Source organism: Phycodurus eques, chromosome 12, assembly GCF_024500275.1.
Source record: "Phycodurus eques isolate BA_2022a chromosome 12, UOR_Pequ_1.1, whole genome shotgun sequence".
In the NCBI taxonomy this organism is placed as follows: domain Eukaryota; kingdom Metazoa; phylum Chordata; class Actinopteri; order Syngnathiformes; family Syngnathidae; genus Phycodurus; species Phycodurus eques.
Window position 1 is genome coordinate 3,874,214 of NC_084536.1, and position 14,745 is coordinate 3,888,958.

Consider the following 14,745-nt stretch of genomic DNA (forward strand, 5'->3'; position numbering starts at 1 on the left):
ATATATATATATATATATATATATATATATATATATATGTTATTTTTTTCGTCGCCAGTGGACACGTGTGTACGATGCTTTGCGTCAGGTGTTTACTCGGGTTCATAGTTCCAATTGGGACCTTCTGCCCCCGAGTGGAGAAGCATTCGCTTGTTCCGCCTGTCACTCTATGTCGCTGCCATAGATAGACGGAATCAAGACTTTTATTCTTTGGACTTTATTGAGACACTTTTCATCCACAAAAATGCTGCAGCAGACAGGTCAAAGGTCAGCATGAGCACGAGAATGAAAAGGTCAGAACGGAAGCAGAGGAGGAAACGGCGAGGATCGAGTCGTCGTCCGAGCGACCGGGCGGCGACCGGCTCGCTCAGACAAAGAGCGCCAGGGAGACGGCGGGCGCCGCCAGCGGGAGCAGGACGCCGGCGCCGTTCCGCCCGGCTGCGTTGCACAAGTTCTGGCTTTGTAAGCAGCTGCTATGACACTAAGGCTTGTTCAATCAATTTAATTAGCCCAAAAGCCGGCGATCTCCCGGGGGACCAGCGGCTCAGAACCACAGGCGCAAAAAAAATCCCCCTCGATTCCTCATCGAATCCCGTTCGCAAGAAGCTCGGCTCGGCCTCGGGACGAGGCTTCTCATCCTACTCGCTGTCGTCATCATTCTTATTGCTGGCGCCGTTGCCTTCATTAAAGAGTTCTTTATCGTCACAGCATTTGATGGCGTCAGTCGGCGTTGATTTTGGGATTGTGAATTCCGGGCTGATGGGGACTTTATTCTTCTTTTCAAATTGGAAGAACATATTTTCTCCGCCGTTGATGGACTCTTGTTTCTCTTTGGAAAAAATCTCCCACGAGGGATTGCTGTCCCATGTAGGACACAGCAGGTGCTTGCCAGAAATTCCTGTGTTTTTAATAGAATGTATTTTTTAAAAATATTTTCCAATCCAGCCCAAATCGGCAATTGTCGTTCCATGTGGGACATAGCTGGCACAGTTTCTAAAGCTCCCTTCGTGAACAAAATATTGAGGAAAATATGATATTTCATAATATAGTATATTTTTTCATATTCTCACCTTAGGTTAGACCAGTATGGGAGATTGTTTTTTTTTTTTTTTTTTTTCAAAAATATATCATTAAATACGTTTCAATGGTGTTCAAATGTATTTGTTGTCCCGTGTAGGACACAGCCAGCACTGAAATCAGGGCATTGCGGGTTTGTCTGGAACATATTCCCCGCAATAATCAGGGGTTCAGTGCATTTGCAACAAAAAAAAATGTCCTGTGACTTCAATACACACAAACAAATGTCAAACGCTGAAGCGTTAACAAAAGCGGGGAAAAGACATGGCTTTGTGCACTTTGTAGAGAACAAGGCAGCATGTGATCAGGAACGGGCTCCACACTGTCGTGACACCAAAAACACAAACTCGACCGGCTCGTTAAATTCAAATTTTGCAGCACAACAAACCAAATCAATTGCACAATTTGCGGTACTGGGATGAGGCAGACGCGTTCGTCACAACAACAACTGCAAAAAAAAAGGCCAAAGAAAACATGGCACCCTGTAATTCTGTTTGCCCACATGTGAGCAAGCAGTCGCTTTTTTTGATTGTCACTATTATTTTGCTGTCCATGGGCACATGTAACAATCCCACGCTAAAATGACAACACTGCAACTGAGGGACTAAAGTTGTATTTTTAAATAGGCTAACTTTTCCCAATACAGTCTATTTTCACAATACTGGAACAATTGTTCTCATTTGAATGTGCAGCACAAAGTCATACTTATTGAGAGGATCAAGTCATACTTTTAAAAAGGCAAAAATGTCCAATGCATTCTTCTCTTCTTTATGCAGTTCAAAATCACGAAGATTTGTAGTATTTTTAAAGAATGAATAAATAAATAAATAAGAAATAATACGACCCATTCAATTCACACATTGTTCCCAGCCCCATCACGACAAACGTAGGACAACATCATGTCTACCATGTTCTTGACAATGGCCGTAGGAGGGTGCAGGTGGTGAGGCTGGCGGTGCGCCACGCACATCTGCCAGGCGTCCACCAGCATAACGTCGAGACCCTTGAACACGGCGCGCAGCACCGCGTCCAGCTGCAGCGAAAACCAGTCGCTGTTGTACAGGCTGACGTCCCCTTCCAGGGCCTGAGGGTTGGCCGTGCGGACCGCCACCGCCGTCCCCGGCGCCCGGTCCAGGAGTCGCGCCACCGCCTTGCGGATGTGCCGCAGGCGGCGTACGTACACCTCCGCGGGGAAGGTGCTGAAGTGAGACCAGATGCTGAGCGCCACCACCGTGTTGGGACCGCCGGCCAGGCCGTCCAGCTCGTTGGCGATGTAGCGCAACTCGCTGGCCGTGACGGTGGAGAAGCGGATGGGTGGCCCGTGGCAGCGGTACTTCAGCAGAATGTTGTGGGTGCTGTCCACCGCCATTAAGGGCCCCACCTTTTTTGGAGTCTGCAGGTTGAATTCCTTCATGTCTGCAGGGTACAATACAATCAAGCTACGTAAGAGGAAACAAGTTGTCACGAGCAACTGGGGATTCAGTATCGTTCGCAAGAAAAAAGTGCAACAAATAGTGCGGCCTGGCGAGACTACTACAGCGAGTGCGCGAGAAACGTCTCATTGGCCCGACAGGAAAGTGACTCAAGACAAAACAAAAAATTGGCTGCGTGTTGCAATGGAATTGTAAGGTAACTGATGAAGAAGTTCACGGCGAGCGGGAAGAAGCTGTCCATTTCTGTCCAGAGCCGCCACAACGCTACGAGACAAAAGCGCTCACCTGGAAGCGCATTGAGGAGATACTCGAACCACTGGCGCACGGTGGAGTCGCCGTACATGTAGACCACCTTGTTGGTTAAACACTGAGCGATGGCGGACGCTCCGTCAAACTGCCGCATGGGAACGCCACCCAATGGCCTCCACGAGTCCTGGTAGTAGTACCCGGACGTCGCCATCTTCACGGGATCCGTTTTTGGACTGCCGCTTTCTACGTTGATGACAAGACACGACGACGTGAATGAATCCGCCGTTCCCTAAAAAGTGGATGTCAGCACTCGGAATGTCCGCGGTACCTTTCCTGAAAGGCAACACGTTGATGGTGTCCGTTGTGGAAGCGTGGATGGGAACTTTGACGTTCACGTCACTGATTTATTAAAAGAAAAAAAAAAAACAATTACAAAAGTTGCAACAGGAACAAGCAATGATGAGATACTACAGCGATACTTGTCCAGGGATCAAAAGAGTTCTGCCCGGACGACTTTATTGTTTCGACGGTAACAGCCGCATCCCGAAAAACTCACTCCCGTCTTTCTATGACACCAGGAAGTACCCCAGCCGGGACTTGCGGGTCCACGTGTGGTTTCGATTGAACACATTTTTGAACGGAAGGTCAATTGTCTTAAGCACGGGTGTCAAACTGGTGGCCCGGGGGCCAGATCCGGCCCGCCACGTCATTTTCTGTGGCCCGAGGAGAGGGTGCAACGACATTGTGTTTCTGGCTAAAATACCAACAATTGCTAATCGGTTTCACTTTTTAAAATATTGAGATCATTGCAAGCATTCCTTGTTACCAACCCCCCTTTTAAAATAAAATGGATTCATACTGTAGTACTGTACAAACACTTTTTACTGGCTTCTGATTTCCAAAACAATTATCCATTCATTTGTGTATACGTAATAATACGAGGCAATCATATGGGTTTGCAGCCATAACGGCCCTCCGAGCGGAACCATAGCTGCGATGCGACCCGTGACAAAAATGAGTTTGACACACCTGATCGAAAGCACGAATTTGGATTTTCGGGAGTTTGGGGGTCCAATGATCGTTCCGTGTGAAATAACCTTTTCAGAAGGCTGTACTGATATCAAAATTACTAGCGAGTGAATGTTTGTATGGTATTTTACATGTCCGCATATTGTTCTGTTTCAAATAGCGTTTCAACGGAAGGTCGTACAGTGATAAAACCAAGTTCTATTTAAAGACAGTTGTAAAGGTGAACGCTCCAATACCCCAAACGTGATTTGGGGCTCTACGGCTTGTTCTGGAATAGCTCGTGTCAGTAAATCCGTGCGTGTACAAACCTCTGAAAGAGCAAAGCTTCCTTATTGGTGATGACGTTTTTGAGGTAGCCTCCCTTGGCGTGGTTGATCCTGGCGTCGCAGCCGAGCATTTTGGGCTTGTAGCAGTACCACGGCTCACCGGAGTAAGGGTCCGTGTAGTTGCACAGCGGCCCCTGGTCTCGCGGCAGGCACACGTTGCACACTGTCGTCTCCGAATGAAGGCCGAGGCGGAAGAGGCTGACGAAGTACACCCGATCGGGCCGCTTCTCCCTCAGCCGCCGCAGCACGGCGACGGCCTCGCTCGAGTGCACCATGGTGACCTCGACCTGAGCCGAGCCCTCCCACAGCAGCGGGAAGCGAGCGGAATAAAGTCCGTTCTTGTGGTCCAGCACTTGCCCGGCCACGCCCGCCTTGTATTCTGGGGAGTGCAACCGAGCCAACAGGAAGTCGCCGCCGTAGCGCTTGGGTCGGCCCTCGAAGTCGTGCAGGTGGACCAGAACTTCCAGCTGGTCGCCCACGTAGCGACGCCGTCCGTTTTGGGAGGGCACGATCGTAAAGAGGCTGCGGGCCGGGTCGCTCGTCCGACAGAGGGCGGGCGGCGCGGCGCTCCAGGGCGGCTGAGGCCAGGCGATGGAGTCCAAAATGTCCCGCTCCTCCAGCTCTTCTTCCGGTGACGGCGGCTGGCCCAGATGTGAACAGAAGATCCGGTCCTGGAACTTGTACATCGCTGACACCGTGTGGTACTTCCAGTTCTGAAGAGATGACATAGATGAACTGCAAATGTGGTCACATTTTCACTACAGTGTGCATAACTGCAACCCGGCAATTCCAAACCGGCTGCCGTGCCGCAATTGGTGTAATACTGTATGCAGGGGATATAAAAGGTAAACAAACTTCTCTCACCTCCCTATTGGTGATGTTGTGCAGCAGGAAGATGAGGCCAAACAGGGACAGGATGATGAGGCCATGTTTCAAAATACTCCCAGACTTCATGTTCGCTTCAATCCTGTCGATTATCCGCCGTCATTGCAGTAACGATGATGTCATCACGCCACCTTGCACACATGGGAGAGAGAGCGTCTTGAGTCAACAAACCCAAAATCTAATTGTGTCTCTCAAAATCACATTGGCTCCACATGTCCATCCATATAATCCTCCAGGCACCCGGAAGTAACCCGATGACTAATGACCATATATAGCAAAATATGGGTGGATCGATACGGCACTCACTCAGACTGAGAAACTACAGATAAAGAAAAAGCACATTTTAGCAAGCACAAAACGATTATATTATGTGAAGTAAATATACTTATTTGCTTTCCACGATAATTATTTGATGGGCTTTGAAAGTACCTATGCATGCATGTTTTGCAACATAAAGAGTGTTCGTATGTTGCTGCGTAATAAAGTGCTTACTTCTTCGCACATCTGGGTAAACACATACAAAAAAGCGCGCCCCCCCCCCCCACCCCCATTCTTCGAAAACGAGCAAATGCGAGAATTCATCACGGAACACACTAATAAATGATTCATACATCCAAAAAAGCTTCATATATCCTCATCCGGTTCAATTCAAAACGAAAGGGAATAATATGTTACCAGAAAACAGACAGCCGTTTTTTTTTTTCTTCCCGGAAGCGATGTAATGTCGTTACAAAATGTATGTAATTGACATCCATTACATTACTGGGAGAAAATATGTAATCAAATGATAGCCACTTTTGGAAATTTCAATGATTGCAATTTGTTTCATTTGAAAAAAATAAAATAAACATTACAAAATTAAAAAAGCCACAAGAACTCAGATATATTTTCATATCGCGACCTCCTTGTGAAGCCTTGTGATTGGCTCTCTCTAATCACGTGCCATTACGCTCAACTCTCAAACGTGACATACTTTTCCAAGCGTGACCTCGAAACGCCATCTTTGCGGCGTAATCTATTATTTGGTCGCAGGTTTTGAAAAGGTTAAGACTCATTGTCGCACTTTTGAACGCATAAAATAACATTGACTCGCTAAACACTTTAACCAACGGTCCTGTTGATGCCATCATTGAAAATGAAGAAAAGGAATCCAAATGTTATTAAATGTAATGACTTAAAATTACTTTGAAGTGTTTGAAATAATTACCCTACTACTCTTTTACATTTTCAACATGGCAACCTGCAATTGCGACCCAGCACATTTCCAAAGTCGTCTTGCCAACGCTGATGCGACGGTTAATTGAACACAACATTTTTCCGTTTGTTTTAATTAATTAATTCACTACAATAATTTTTTTTTCTTTTTTTTCTGTTGTAATTTGCTGGCCTGAGTCCGCCTCTCGCCCGAAGTCAGCTGGGATACTCGTGAGGAAAGCGGATGGGTGGATGCATAACAGTACAATCATGATTGACTGCAACATGAGTTCAATTGTATGATAAAACCTCTGTTTAACCATCTAAAAAAAAAAAAAAGATGTAATAAGATAATTATAATAAACCTTATCGTTTTAGCTCAGCATAGTTCCACCCCCCCAACCCCCATTAATCATACTGACGACGAGAAAAAGAAAATATTTACCGCTTGTTTTAAAAAAGAAGAAAAAGGAGAAAAAAAAGAAAAAGCACTGCTGGAGGGAAAAAAATGGTATCTTCCACAAGATGAGGTCTTTCTGCTACACACACGCCGATGAGCTGAGGCAGGATAGGATGGGGGGGGGGGGGGAACAAAAAAACGAGGCTCCTGGTAATTGACAAATTTTAAAAATGTAACGTATTAATCGCAAAGCACGAGCTGATGACCTACAATTTGGCCTGTAGGCAGTTTGTCGCTTCCTCCCTGGCCCGGCTGAAAAGCAAATAAGCAAAATAACATCTAACGTGCTCGTTTGCTTGTCGTCCACTGTGATTGGCTGTTTCCATTCCCTACTTCCGCAATGGAATAAACTTTATTGAACGCGAACATATCGTCGTGAACAGTTTGCATCCATCCATTTTCCGCACGCATTTGATCAAATAAAAACAAAACAAAAGATTCAGCAAAGGGCCTCGAGGTTATTTCCTTAATATAAATTGCCGTCTTTACAGAGTCTTCTCGTTCCAAAGGAGAATTTGTCATCTCGACATAACAACAGTCGCTCAATATTTTAAACACATCAAGATTTGGTCGTTACTTGCTAACGTTACATTGTGAATATGAAACCGTGCCAAAATGACGATGTCAATAGCATAATAAAATTCTATGTGTACTTGTTTTCCTTCTTCTTAGTCTTTATAATCGATTTTTCATTTTTTAGTGTTTCATGTTGCTCAATCTGAACGAGAAAAACAAAAAATCTGCGTCGTTAACTCTATATTTCCTACTCTTGGGAGTTGTGAAATCAGATCAAATTGGAAGTCCGCCCAGCAATGTTCAAGTTTGGTAGCTCCACTGTATTCGTCGTTTGGATGTGGATGTAGGTTTATTTTTCCGCGATGACACACGTCCAGTGAACACGTTATGCACTGATCTGCTTTTTATTTCAGTGTAATCATGTTGTATGCATACCAGCAAGGCAATTCCATTACCAAAAGACGTAGAAGAAACAGTGTAACAGTAGATGCACTACACTGCTCTCAAAAAGTCAGGGACATTGGGTAAAATTTCAGGATGAACCTAAAATGCAGGACAACTTTTACCGGCGAACTTGATGAGACTTTTTCTCAACTTTTGAATGCATGAGTCCATCTGTTCACTTTTTTTTTTTTTTTTTTAAGTTTGCTGTTCTCAAACAAGGAGCCGAACGGCACAATTCACAACAGGTGTTTGATCTATGAATTGACCAATACATTCCCAAGGACACGCACTTCTACACCTTTCTGTGACTCTTCCAGTCTCTCCGTATCTGTTGCAACCTGCTGATGGCACCCCGTGACACTCAGTGACCTCTAAAAATGGCTTGTTAGAAATCTCACAACGGCACTGTACTGCTGATCCATTGTTAGGCGTCGTCTTGGTCTGATTATGCCGAAATGTGAACGGCATAATGGACACGACTGTTTAAATAGTAATTCTAATTGAACCACGAAATGTATTGGTCAGTTCATGGCACAAACACCTGTTGTGAATTTTGCCGTTCAGTCCCTTGTTGGAGAACAGCAAAGCGTGCAAAAGTACTCAATCATCGAGGAGTTGGACGTGCATTCATCAGTTTAGAGAAGGTGAGGTGTAAAGGTCACAGTGCATTTTAGGTTCATCCTAAAATTTCACCCAAAATCCAAATATCTTTATTCTGTGTTCAACAAATAAAAGCACATTTTGTGGGTGATAGATAAATATAAGTGCAGTTTTCAGCCATGCCTCAGTGGGCAAATATAACATTCTTACGATACAGTTTTTATTCAGTGGACATCTGCCTGGTCACCTTCGGTTTGCAGGGAAGAGGATGGTTGTGACCTTACCAACTCCTCCTCTTCCCCCTCCTCCTCCTCCTCCTCCTCCTCGTCCTCCCTCTGCTGCAAGGAGGAGGCGTAGTGCTCAAGGAGGCTGCAGTCTGTGCTGTCCACGCATTCATGGGACACTCGCACAGTTGTCATGGACTCCGCCGTCCCGCTGCTCAGGAAGCTGTCTTCAGGGGAGGCCCGCTCCTCGCTGGTCGTGATCTGGAAGCCCGAGTCTGGCAAGGAGACATCTGTGGCCACTCGGTTTGCGGCGGTGCACGCCGCAGGCGGGGCAACCGGACACGGTCCGGGAGGAGCGGAGACGTGAGCGAGGCAGGCCAGCTGCTCCTCGACAGACTGCTTCCACTGCTGCATGGACTGGACCTGGCAGAAGCACAAAGAAATATGTGAATCATGCTAGCGTGAAAAATAATTTCCATTTTGTACATGGAACTCCAAAAATGTAGAAAAGATAGATTTTCAAGCCAGAATGGACTGTTTCTCCAGCCAACGATTGGCTAGCTGCCATACGCTTGCCACGTGACTTCCAGGTGGAGTGTTTCGCCACTCTTGACTCATAGAAATAACTCGCAACCCAAAGACGTGTTCAAAACTCAGCTTACCTGTTTCCATAGAAACCGGACCGCTTCCTCTTGAACCATCCTTTTTAACTTCTCCTCCTCGCACTGCTTCTGCACCCTGCAAATAAACATTTCAGTGCAAGTCTTTGTGTCTAAATGTCATAAAAAAAATAAACCCACAGACATCAATATTAATTAACATCAATCTAATGACAGCCAATACAAGAGCTGTATGAAAAGTCCTAGAAGAAGACGAAGAATCACCTCTTATCGTCATGAACATGCATGCATGCACACAAAATATGTTCTCTGCATTGTACATACAGGAACTGTGAAGTGGCTCTAATATTTTGCCCTTGTCACGTAGTTACGTAAGGCCAACAAAATAATAAAGCATATAAATGTCTATGAAGTGCACCTGTCCAGTTTTAGCGACAAAGAGACGATGTGATCTTGCATCCTGCGCAGGCGGATCTCACTGCGCACCTCTCTGGCCTTGGGGTGACAACACCGAGTGTACCGTCCCCTCCACCACGACTGGATCTTAACAGCTGCTCTTCTCGCTTCCTCGGTCTTGTTGAGCAAACGTAAAAACGTCGCTTCTTCTGGGGCTTCCAAAGGTGGCGTGAGAGTCTCTTCTTCGGTGTTGCGCTGCTCCGACGGGGGCGCGCGCCACGGGGACGCCGAACGCCCGGGGGCCAGCGAGTCGGCTTCAAATGTCTCCGTCTCGTCCTCGCTGTCCGAGTGAGGTAGCCGCGGCATGAAGGAGGACTCGGAGGACAGCATACTGCTGTTCAGCTTATCCTCGTCGGTGTGCACGTCTTCCAAACGGAGGTTCTCCTCTCCCAGCTTTGGGTTGCTTACACATGAAAGCGAAGGGCTGGACGAGTCATAGCTCATCCATGTATTAAACTGCACTGCTCGCCCTATGTGGAAAAACCAAAAGTACAAAAATATCATATTGTATTATATGAGGTGTTTAAATTGATTATACTTATTATAAGCCCTCAAGGGAAAATTCAATGACAAACTAGAATATGAGCTTAAATTTCACCCATCCAGCCTCTTCTTACGTCTTTCCGGGTCCGACAGGACACCAGGTGGCGGTGTGGTCATTTTCTTCACTTCTACGGCGTTCCCTTGTAGCGATGTATGCAAAGCGTCCGTTGTTTCCACAGCCAGCTGAGTGGGCCGAGGCGGGCTTGGACATTCTCCCCGGGTCTCTTCCAACAACTGCATTTGGTGAAACCTTGCGAAAGGAAAAACATCCTTCATGTCAAATTCGTGTTTTTTTCTTGCTGTGTACACAATCGCCCACGAGAAACCAAGCACAGTACAAGTGCATACCAAGTCTCGTTCAGGTTCATACCTCTGCTTATTCAGGATCTTCTCCAGTTTGGCATCTTCCGCCATCACCAAGGGCGACGAAGTGGTCCGGAGGCAAACGGTGGAAAGGTACTGAACCAGTTCAACGTGCTGGCCTGGTCGAAAGGAGCGACCTTTTCCCTGACTGTACAGCCACTCCGCTTTCAGTCTGGAAGTCGTGAAAAAACACACAAAATGAGGGTATGTTAAAGTACCACATTTCCTTCTATAGTGGCCGGGCGTGTTAATTTACTCTGCTGCAGAGTACCAGGCGCCCGTTATCAGTAAGAGACATAAGGGGAGACATTTGTCTGTACAAAACCTCTTACATAACCATCTATCTTCTAATAGCCACTGGGCGCTTAATCCATCTCAAGCAAGGCATCTCAATAGGCGGCCCCCGGCCGCATAAAGCTTGCCGGCCGCCTATATGTGAGAGAGATGAGATTCCATATTGGGACATCGACACAATGATCCTCTTTTTGGCTCTAAACACCACCACAATGGATTTGAAAGGAAACAAACAAGATGTGCTTTCACTGGAGACTTTTCAGCTTTAATTTGAGGGTAATTAAATCAGAATCAGGTGAACGGTGTCGAAATTACAATTGTTTGTAAACAGGTACATCTCAATAAACTTGAATGGGAGAATTGGGAGAAAAGTTCATTTATGTCCGTCCTCATACATGTTATACAGTAGATTAATTCAACACTTGGGGGGGGGGGAAATAAACTTTTCTGAGGGCAAAATGCCTGCCTAATTTTTACATACAAAAATAATTGTCAGTTTTTTTTTATTACACAATATTCTAGTTTCTAAAGATGGTGAATTTTTCATTTCTGTTTGCAATAAGCTAAAATCATACATATATTGAAAAAAAAAACCTGAAATATTTCACTTTGAGTGTGCGTAGTGCATCTCTATATATGAGCTTCACTTTAGGAATTGAACAACCTAACTAAATTAAGCTTTTGACAATCTTCGAATTTATTGAGATGTACCTGTACGTGCCTCCCACTTTTTAATGGACCAAAAGTCAAACTTTCACTTTTTAATACTTGGTTGTAAATCCTTTGCAGCCAATTACAGCCTGAAGTGTGGAACGCAAAGACAACCCCAGACGCTGGACTTGATCTCTGGTTGGTGATGCTCTGCCAAGGCCTCTACTGCAACTGTGTTCAGGGTTGGTGATCGACTCGGCCACTCCATAATAGTCCACTTATTTGCCCGCAAAAAATGATTTGGTGGCTTTCGCAGTACGCTCCCAAACATCTTGTAGGGCTCACGCAGCGAACGGTGTTCACAGTGTGAGAGAACGCACAACTGTGCCTTCCGCGTCGAGGCATAGGTCGCGAACCGAAGCAATATTTGTTCGTAAACCGATTGGATCATGAAAGGTGGGCGTTCAACTGTATACTGTACATATGTATATTTGAGAAAGTAGGCTGTGTGTGTATTCTCCATACAGTCACCTTTGATAGTGAACTGCAACACGGCATAAATGTTCTTACCCTTCTTTTTGGGACACCACAAAGCCATCCAAGACTTTCAGGCTCAGACACCAATTCATCACATACGGCCGGTAATCGAAGCGCGGCAGCGACGGGGTTGGCATCACACAAGGGTTATTCATAATGGACAACTGCTCCAGTTCGTGGAGGGGGGCCAGGTGTGCCACCTATGGCCCAAAGTGAGCATACGTAAACGCACAGGAAATCCTTGTAAGCTTCTGACGCAGTGAAGGAGGAATACTTACTTCATTGAGATCTGTTATCTCGTTGGATGCCAACGACAGGATGGACACATGAGCGGGGAGGTTGGCGGGCACAGTGCGGAGTGTTGTCACGCTGTTTCCATGCAGGAGAAGTGTCTGCAAAATTGACCCATCCCCCCCCGCCCCCCCCAAAAAAATGATCACACACCCTCTAACAATCAAACCGTATTTGTTTAGCTGCGCTCGGGCTGGGGGAAAAAAATGGAATAACTCAACTTAAAAAATAGGTCGACGCAAAACATTGCTGCCTTGACGCTCCGCCGGAACCATGTTTGTGCCATTCTCCATGTTTTGCATGGACATTTATTGCAGATGCACCCAATGTTGGGCCAGTGATAAATAGTAACAAAAACAACAGGAGTGTCTGTGATTTTAAAGCCACTGTTAGATGTGTAATGTACATATAACATGTGAGCTGAATGGTAGGCAGCCCTTTTTGGGCTAAAATGGTAATCGCTAGCGAGCTTATGATAATCGAGATTGCTCAACGTTTAGCATGAGCGAATTAGTACACTGAATTTATACCATACTCAGTACCAACATATGCAGTTTAAGGGTAGAAGTTCATCCCTCATAAATGAGAATAAAATGCATTTTAGTTGTAAAAAATGTTTTTGGGGGGAAAAAAATAAGTTTTTTTTTTTTTTAAACTGGGGGGCCAGGGGTAATATAGTGAGAGGCTAAGTCTCACGTTAGCATTAAAGGAAACATATAAGGGAAGAGTGTTACTGGTTTGTATGCAAATAGTTGGGTCTCAGTGCCTGCCCACCGCTCAAGTGTGAAATTCAAAGGTTAATCGGTATATATACCGTCCTGCACTTCTGCCCTGCTGTTATGTAACAGTGTGGCTAATTTACATAATAACAATACCCCAAACCGAGTTGAGGCAGGGTAAAGAGTCGCTCACTTGCATGAGACAGGGCTGGCCCCTAAAAATGGGCTAATTTCAGCGCTACAAGAAAAAGCGTGCCACAATTGTTGAGCCTTGGCATATTAGGACAAAAGCATGTCACAGACATGTTATTAAAAATCCTGGGAAAGGTTTTCAATTTTGGAAAAAAAAAAAAAAACCCACGATATGTTTATTTTAACGACGAAATTACGCACCTTGAGGGACACAAGTTTACTCAGATCGCCAATGATTGATATACTATTATCTGAAAGATCCAAGTGTTGGAGGGAAACGCAGCTGTTCAGCTGCTCGATAACCTGTACAAAAACAATCACACATAAATCACATATGCGAGAACAACTAATGCTTTAATCTATTTACAATTTTTTTCATAAAAGCTGAACCTTAATTGCATTTCCCGACAGGTTGAGCCATTTGAGTTTGGGCAGGTCGCGCAGTCCCTCAATGTAGCCAATACTGTTGTTGGGAAGATTGAGGACTTGCAACTCTTTGAGCTGCGACACACCCATCATCCTGACCAGGCGGTTGCTGGCTACTGACAGCTAAATATGAAAAGACCAAGAAAACACATGTAATATGCAGAATACAGTATTTTGCTCAGGGTTGGGACAAGTGACGCACCTGCTGAAGACCCGGGTTCCTTTCCAGATGGTCCAGTTTCATGATTTGATTTTGGTCCAGGATGAGCGTGTGTGTGTTCTCTGAGCAGATGAAACTGGGGTCAAGCTTCCGCATACCCCGAACCGAAAGATCTACCACAGGCCCTATAGGGAAAAAAACAAGATGGACTAAAACAATGAACGCTTACACACCATGTGAATGTCATGAAGCCAGTGACCATAAATATGAAATGATCATGCTTAACTGGGAGTTTCATAACTTCAATGTAATGGTGGTTAACGTTATTTACTTGCTGAGAACTAAATGCAGTGAATTCATTCTAAAGAATTATGTTGTTGAAGTTAAACTGGTCACAAGATCTGCCAATGGAGACATGACTTAACATGCCAAAAAATATGATTTAATCTCCAAGTGCGCTTAAATACAATGTGCTTTAAAAAGAGGCTGAAAACAAAATAAACATCGTTATTTGGTATTATAACAGCAGATGATCATACTGGCACAAACTGTCTCTACTCAAACACAGAAAACAACATACGCTAGCAAACGGCCAAACTCAATATTCACATAAGCTAGTCATGCAACAAAACAAACTTATATTAAAACACAACTTGCATACTTACCATTTGTATCCAATTGTAAATCTGACACCCCCATTCTGTTGCCACGCACACATTGACAAGCAGTCGGCAAATTTGGAAGTCTAATCGCCGCAAGCCGATTCAAGAAGCGACCGTCGCTAGCAAGAACTTCAAACTGTGTAACAGAGAAGCATTCAGGGAACTGTAGTTCACAACTATGACGCTCCTCTGTTTGACGGCTGGTCCAAGTGTGTTGGGAAAGACTACACTGACGGATCGTCGTTTGCGACAGGCGCGCTAAACGTTGCTACCCGCGAACTGCAGCAATGGCGATTAATGTTTTAGTTGAGCAAACATGTCAAAATATCTAAGAATTATAGTAGTTGCAAGTTTTGTTCTTATACACCCATACGACCAAACGCTTCGTGACATT

The 14,745-nt window shown here is 45.1% G+C and overlaps 2 protein-coding genes across 4 annotated transcripts; both read right to left on the minus strand.

Annotated features, from left to right (window-relative positions):
• Positions 1–1,094: 1,094 nt before the first annotated feature.
• On the minus strand, positions 1,095–6,949 carry nxpe3 (neurexophilin and PC-esterase domain family, member 3). Of its 2 annotated transcripts, XM_061691370.1 has the most exons (7): positions 6,864–6,900; positions 6,639–6,751; positions 4,979–5,130; positions 4,097–4,827; positions 3,088–3,158; positions 2,796–3,002; positions 1,095–2,493 (listed from the first exon to the last, which is right to left on the minus strand). In XM_061691370.1, the coding sequence occupies exons 3-7, from the start codon at positions 5,066–5,068 to the stop codon at positions 1,931–1,933; spliced, it is 1,662 nt and encodes a 553-aa protein (XP_061547354.1). In that variant the 5' UTR covers positions 5,069–5,130; positions 6,639–6,751; positions 6,864–6,900; the 3' UTR covers positions 1,095–1,930. The 2 variants fall into 2 exon arrangements, with proteins under 2 accessions (XP_061547354.1, XP_061547353.1); XM_061691369.1 differs by having other exon boundaries at positions 6,639–6,949.
• A 616-nt stretch (positions 6,950–7,565) lies between these two features.
• On the minus strand, positions 7,566–14,507 carry cep97 (centrosomal protein 97). 2 transcript variants are annotated; one of them, XM_061691366.1, is made up of 11 exons: positions 14,355–14,507; positions 13,732–13,874; positions 13,494–13,652; positions 13,305–13,406; positions 12,180–12,293; positions 11,935–12,101; positions 10,427–10,591; positions 10,131–10,306; positions 9,476–9,983; positions 9,100–9,175; positions 7,566–8,860 (listed from the first exon to the last, which is right to left on the minus strand). In XM_061691366.1, the coding sequence occupies exons 1-11, from the start codon at positions 14,386–14,388 to the stop codon at positions 8,438–8,440; spliced, it is 2,067 nt and encodes a 688-aa protein (XP_061547350.1). In that variant the 5' UTR covers positions 14,389–14,507; the 3' UTR covers positions 7,566–8,437. The 2 variants fall into 2 exon arrangements, with proteins under 2 accessions (XP_061547350.1, XP_061547351.1); XM_061691367.1 differs by having other exon boundaries at positions 8,565–8,860; positions 9,544–9,983.
• Positions 14,508–14,745: the final 238 nt, after the last annotated feature.

Coding starts and splice junctions, on each gene's coding strand:
- nxpe3 (XM_061691369.1), bottom strand. CDS start 5,068: ATGAAGTCTGGGAGTATTTTGAAACATGGCCTCATCATCCTGTCCCTG. Junction 3,003..3,087: donor CGTGTTGCCTTTCAGGAAAG/GTACCGCGGACA, acceptor TCATCAACGTAG/AAAGCGGCAGTCCAAAAACG. Junction 2,494..2,795: donor TCTCCTCAATGCGCTTCCAG/GTGAGCGCTTTT, acceptor TGTACCCTGCAG/ACATGAAGGAATTCAACCTG.
- cep97 (XM_061691366.1), bottom strand. CDS start 14,388: ATGGGGGTGTCAGATTTACAATTGGATACAAATG. Junction 13,875..14,354: donor TTTACAATTGGATACAAATG/GTAAGTATGCAA, acceptor TTTTCCCTATAG/GGCCTGTGGTAGATCTTTCG. Junction 13,653..13,731: donor GGAACCCGGGTCTTCAGCAG/GTGCGTCACTTG, acceptor TTTCATATTTAG/CTGTCAGTAGCCAGCAACCG.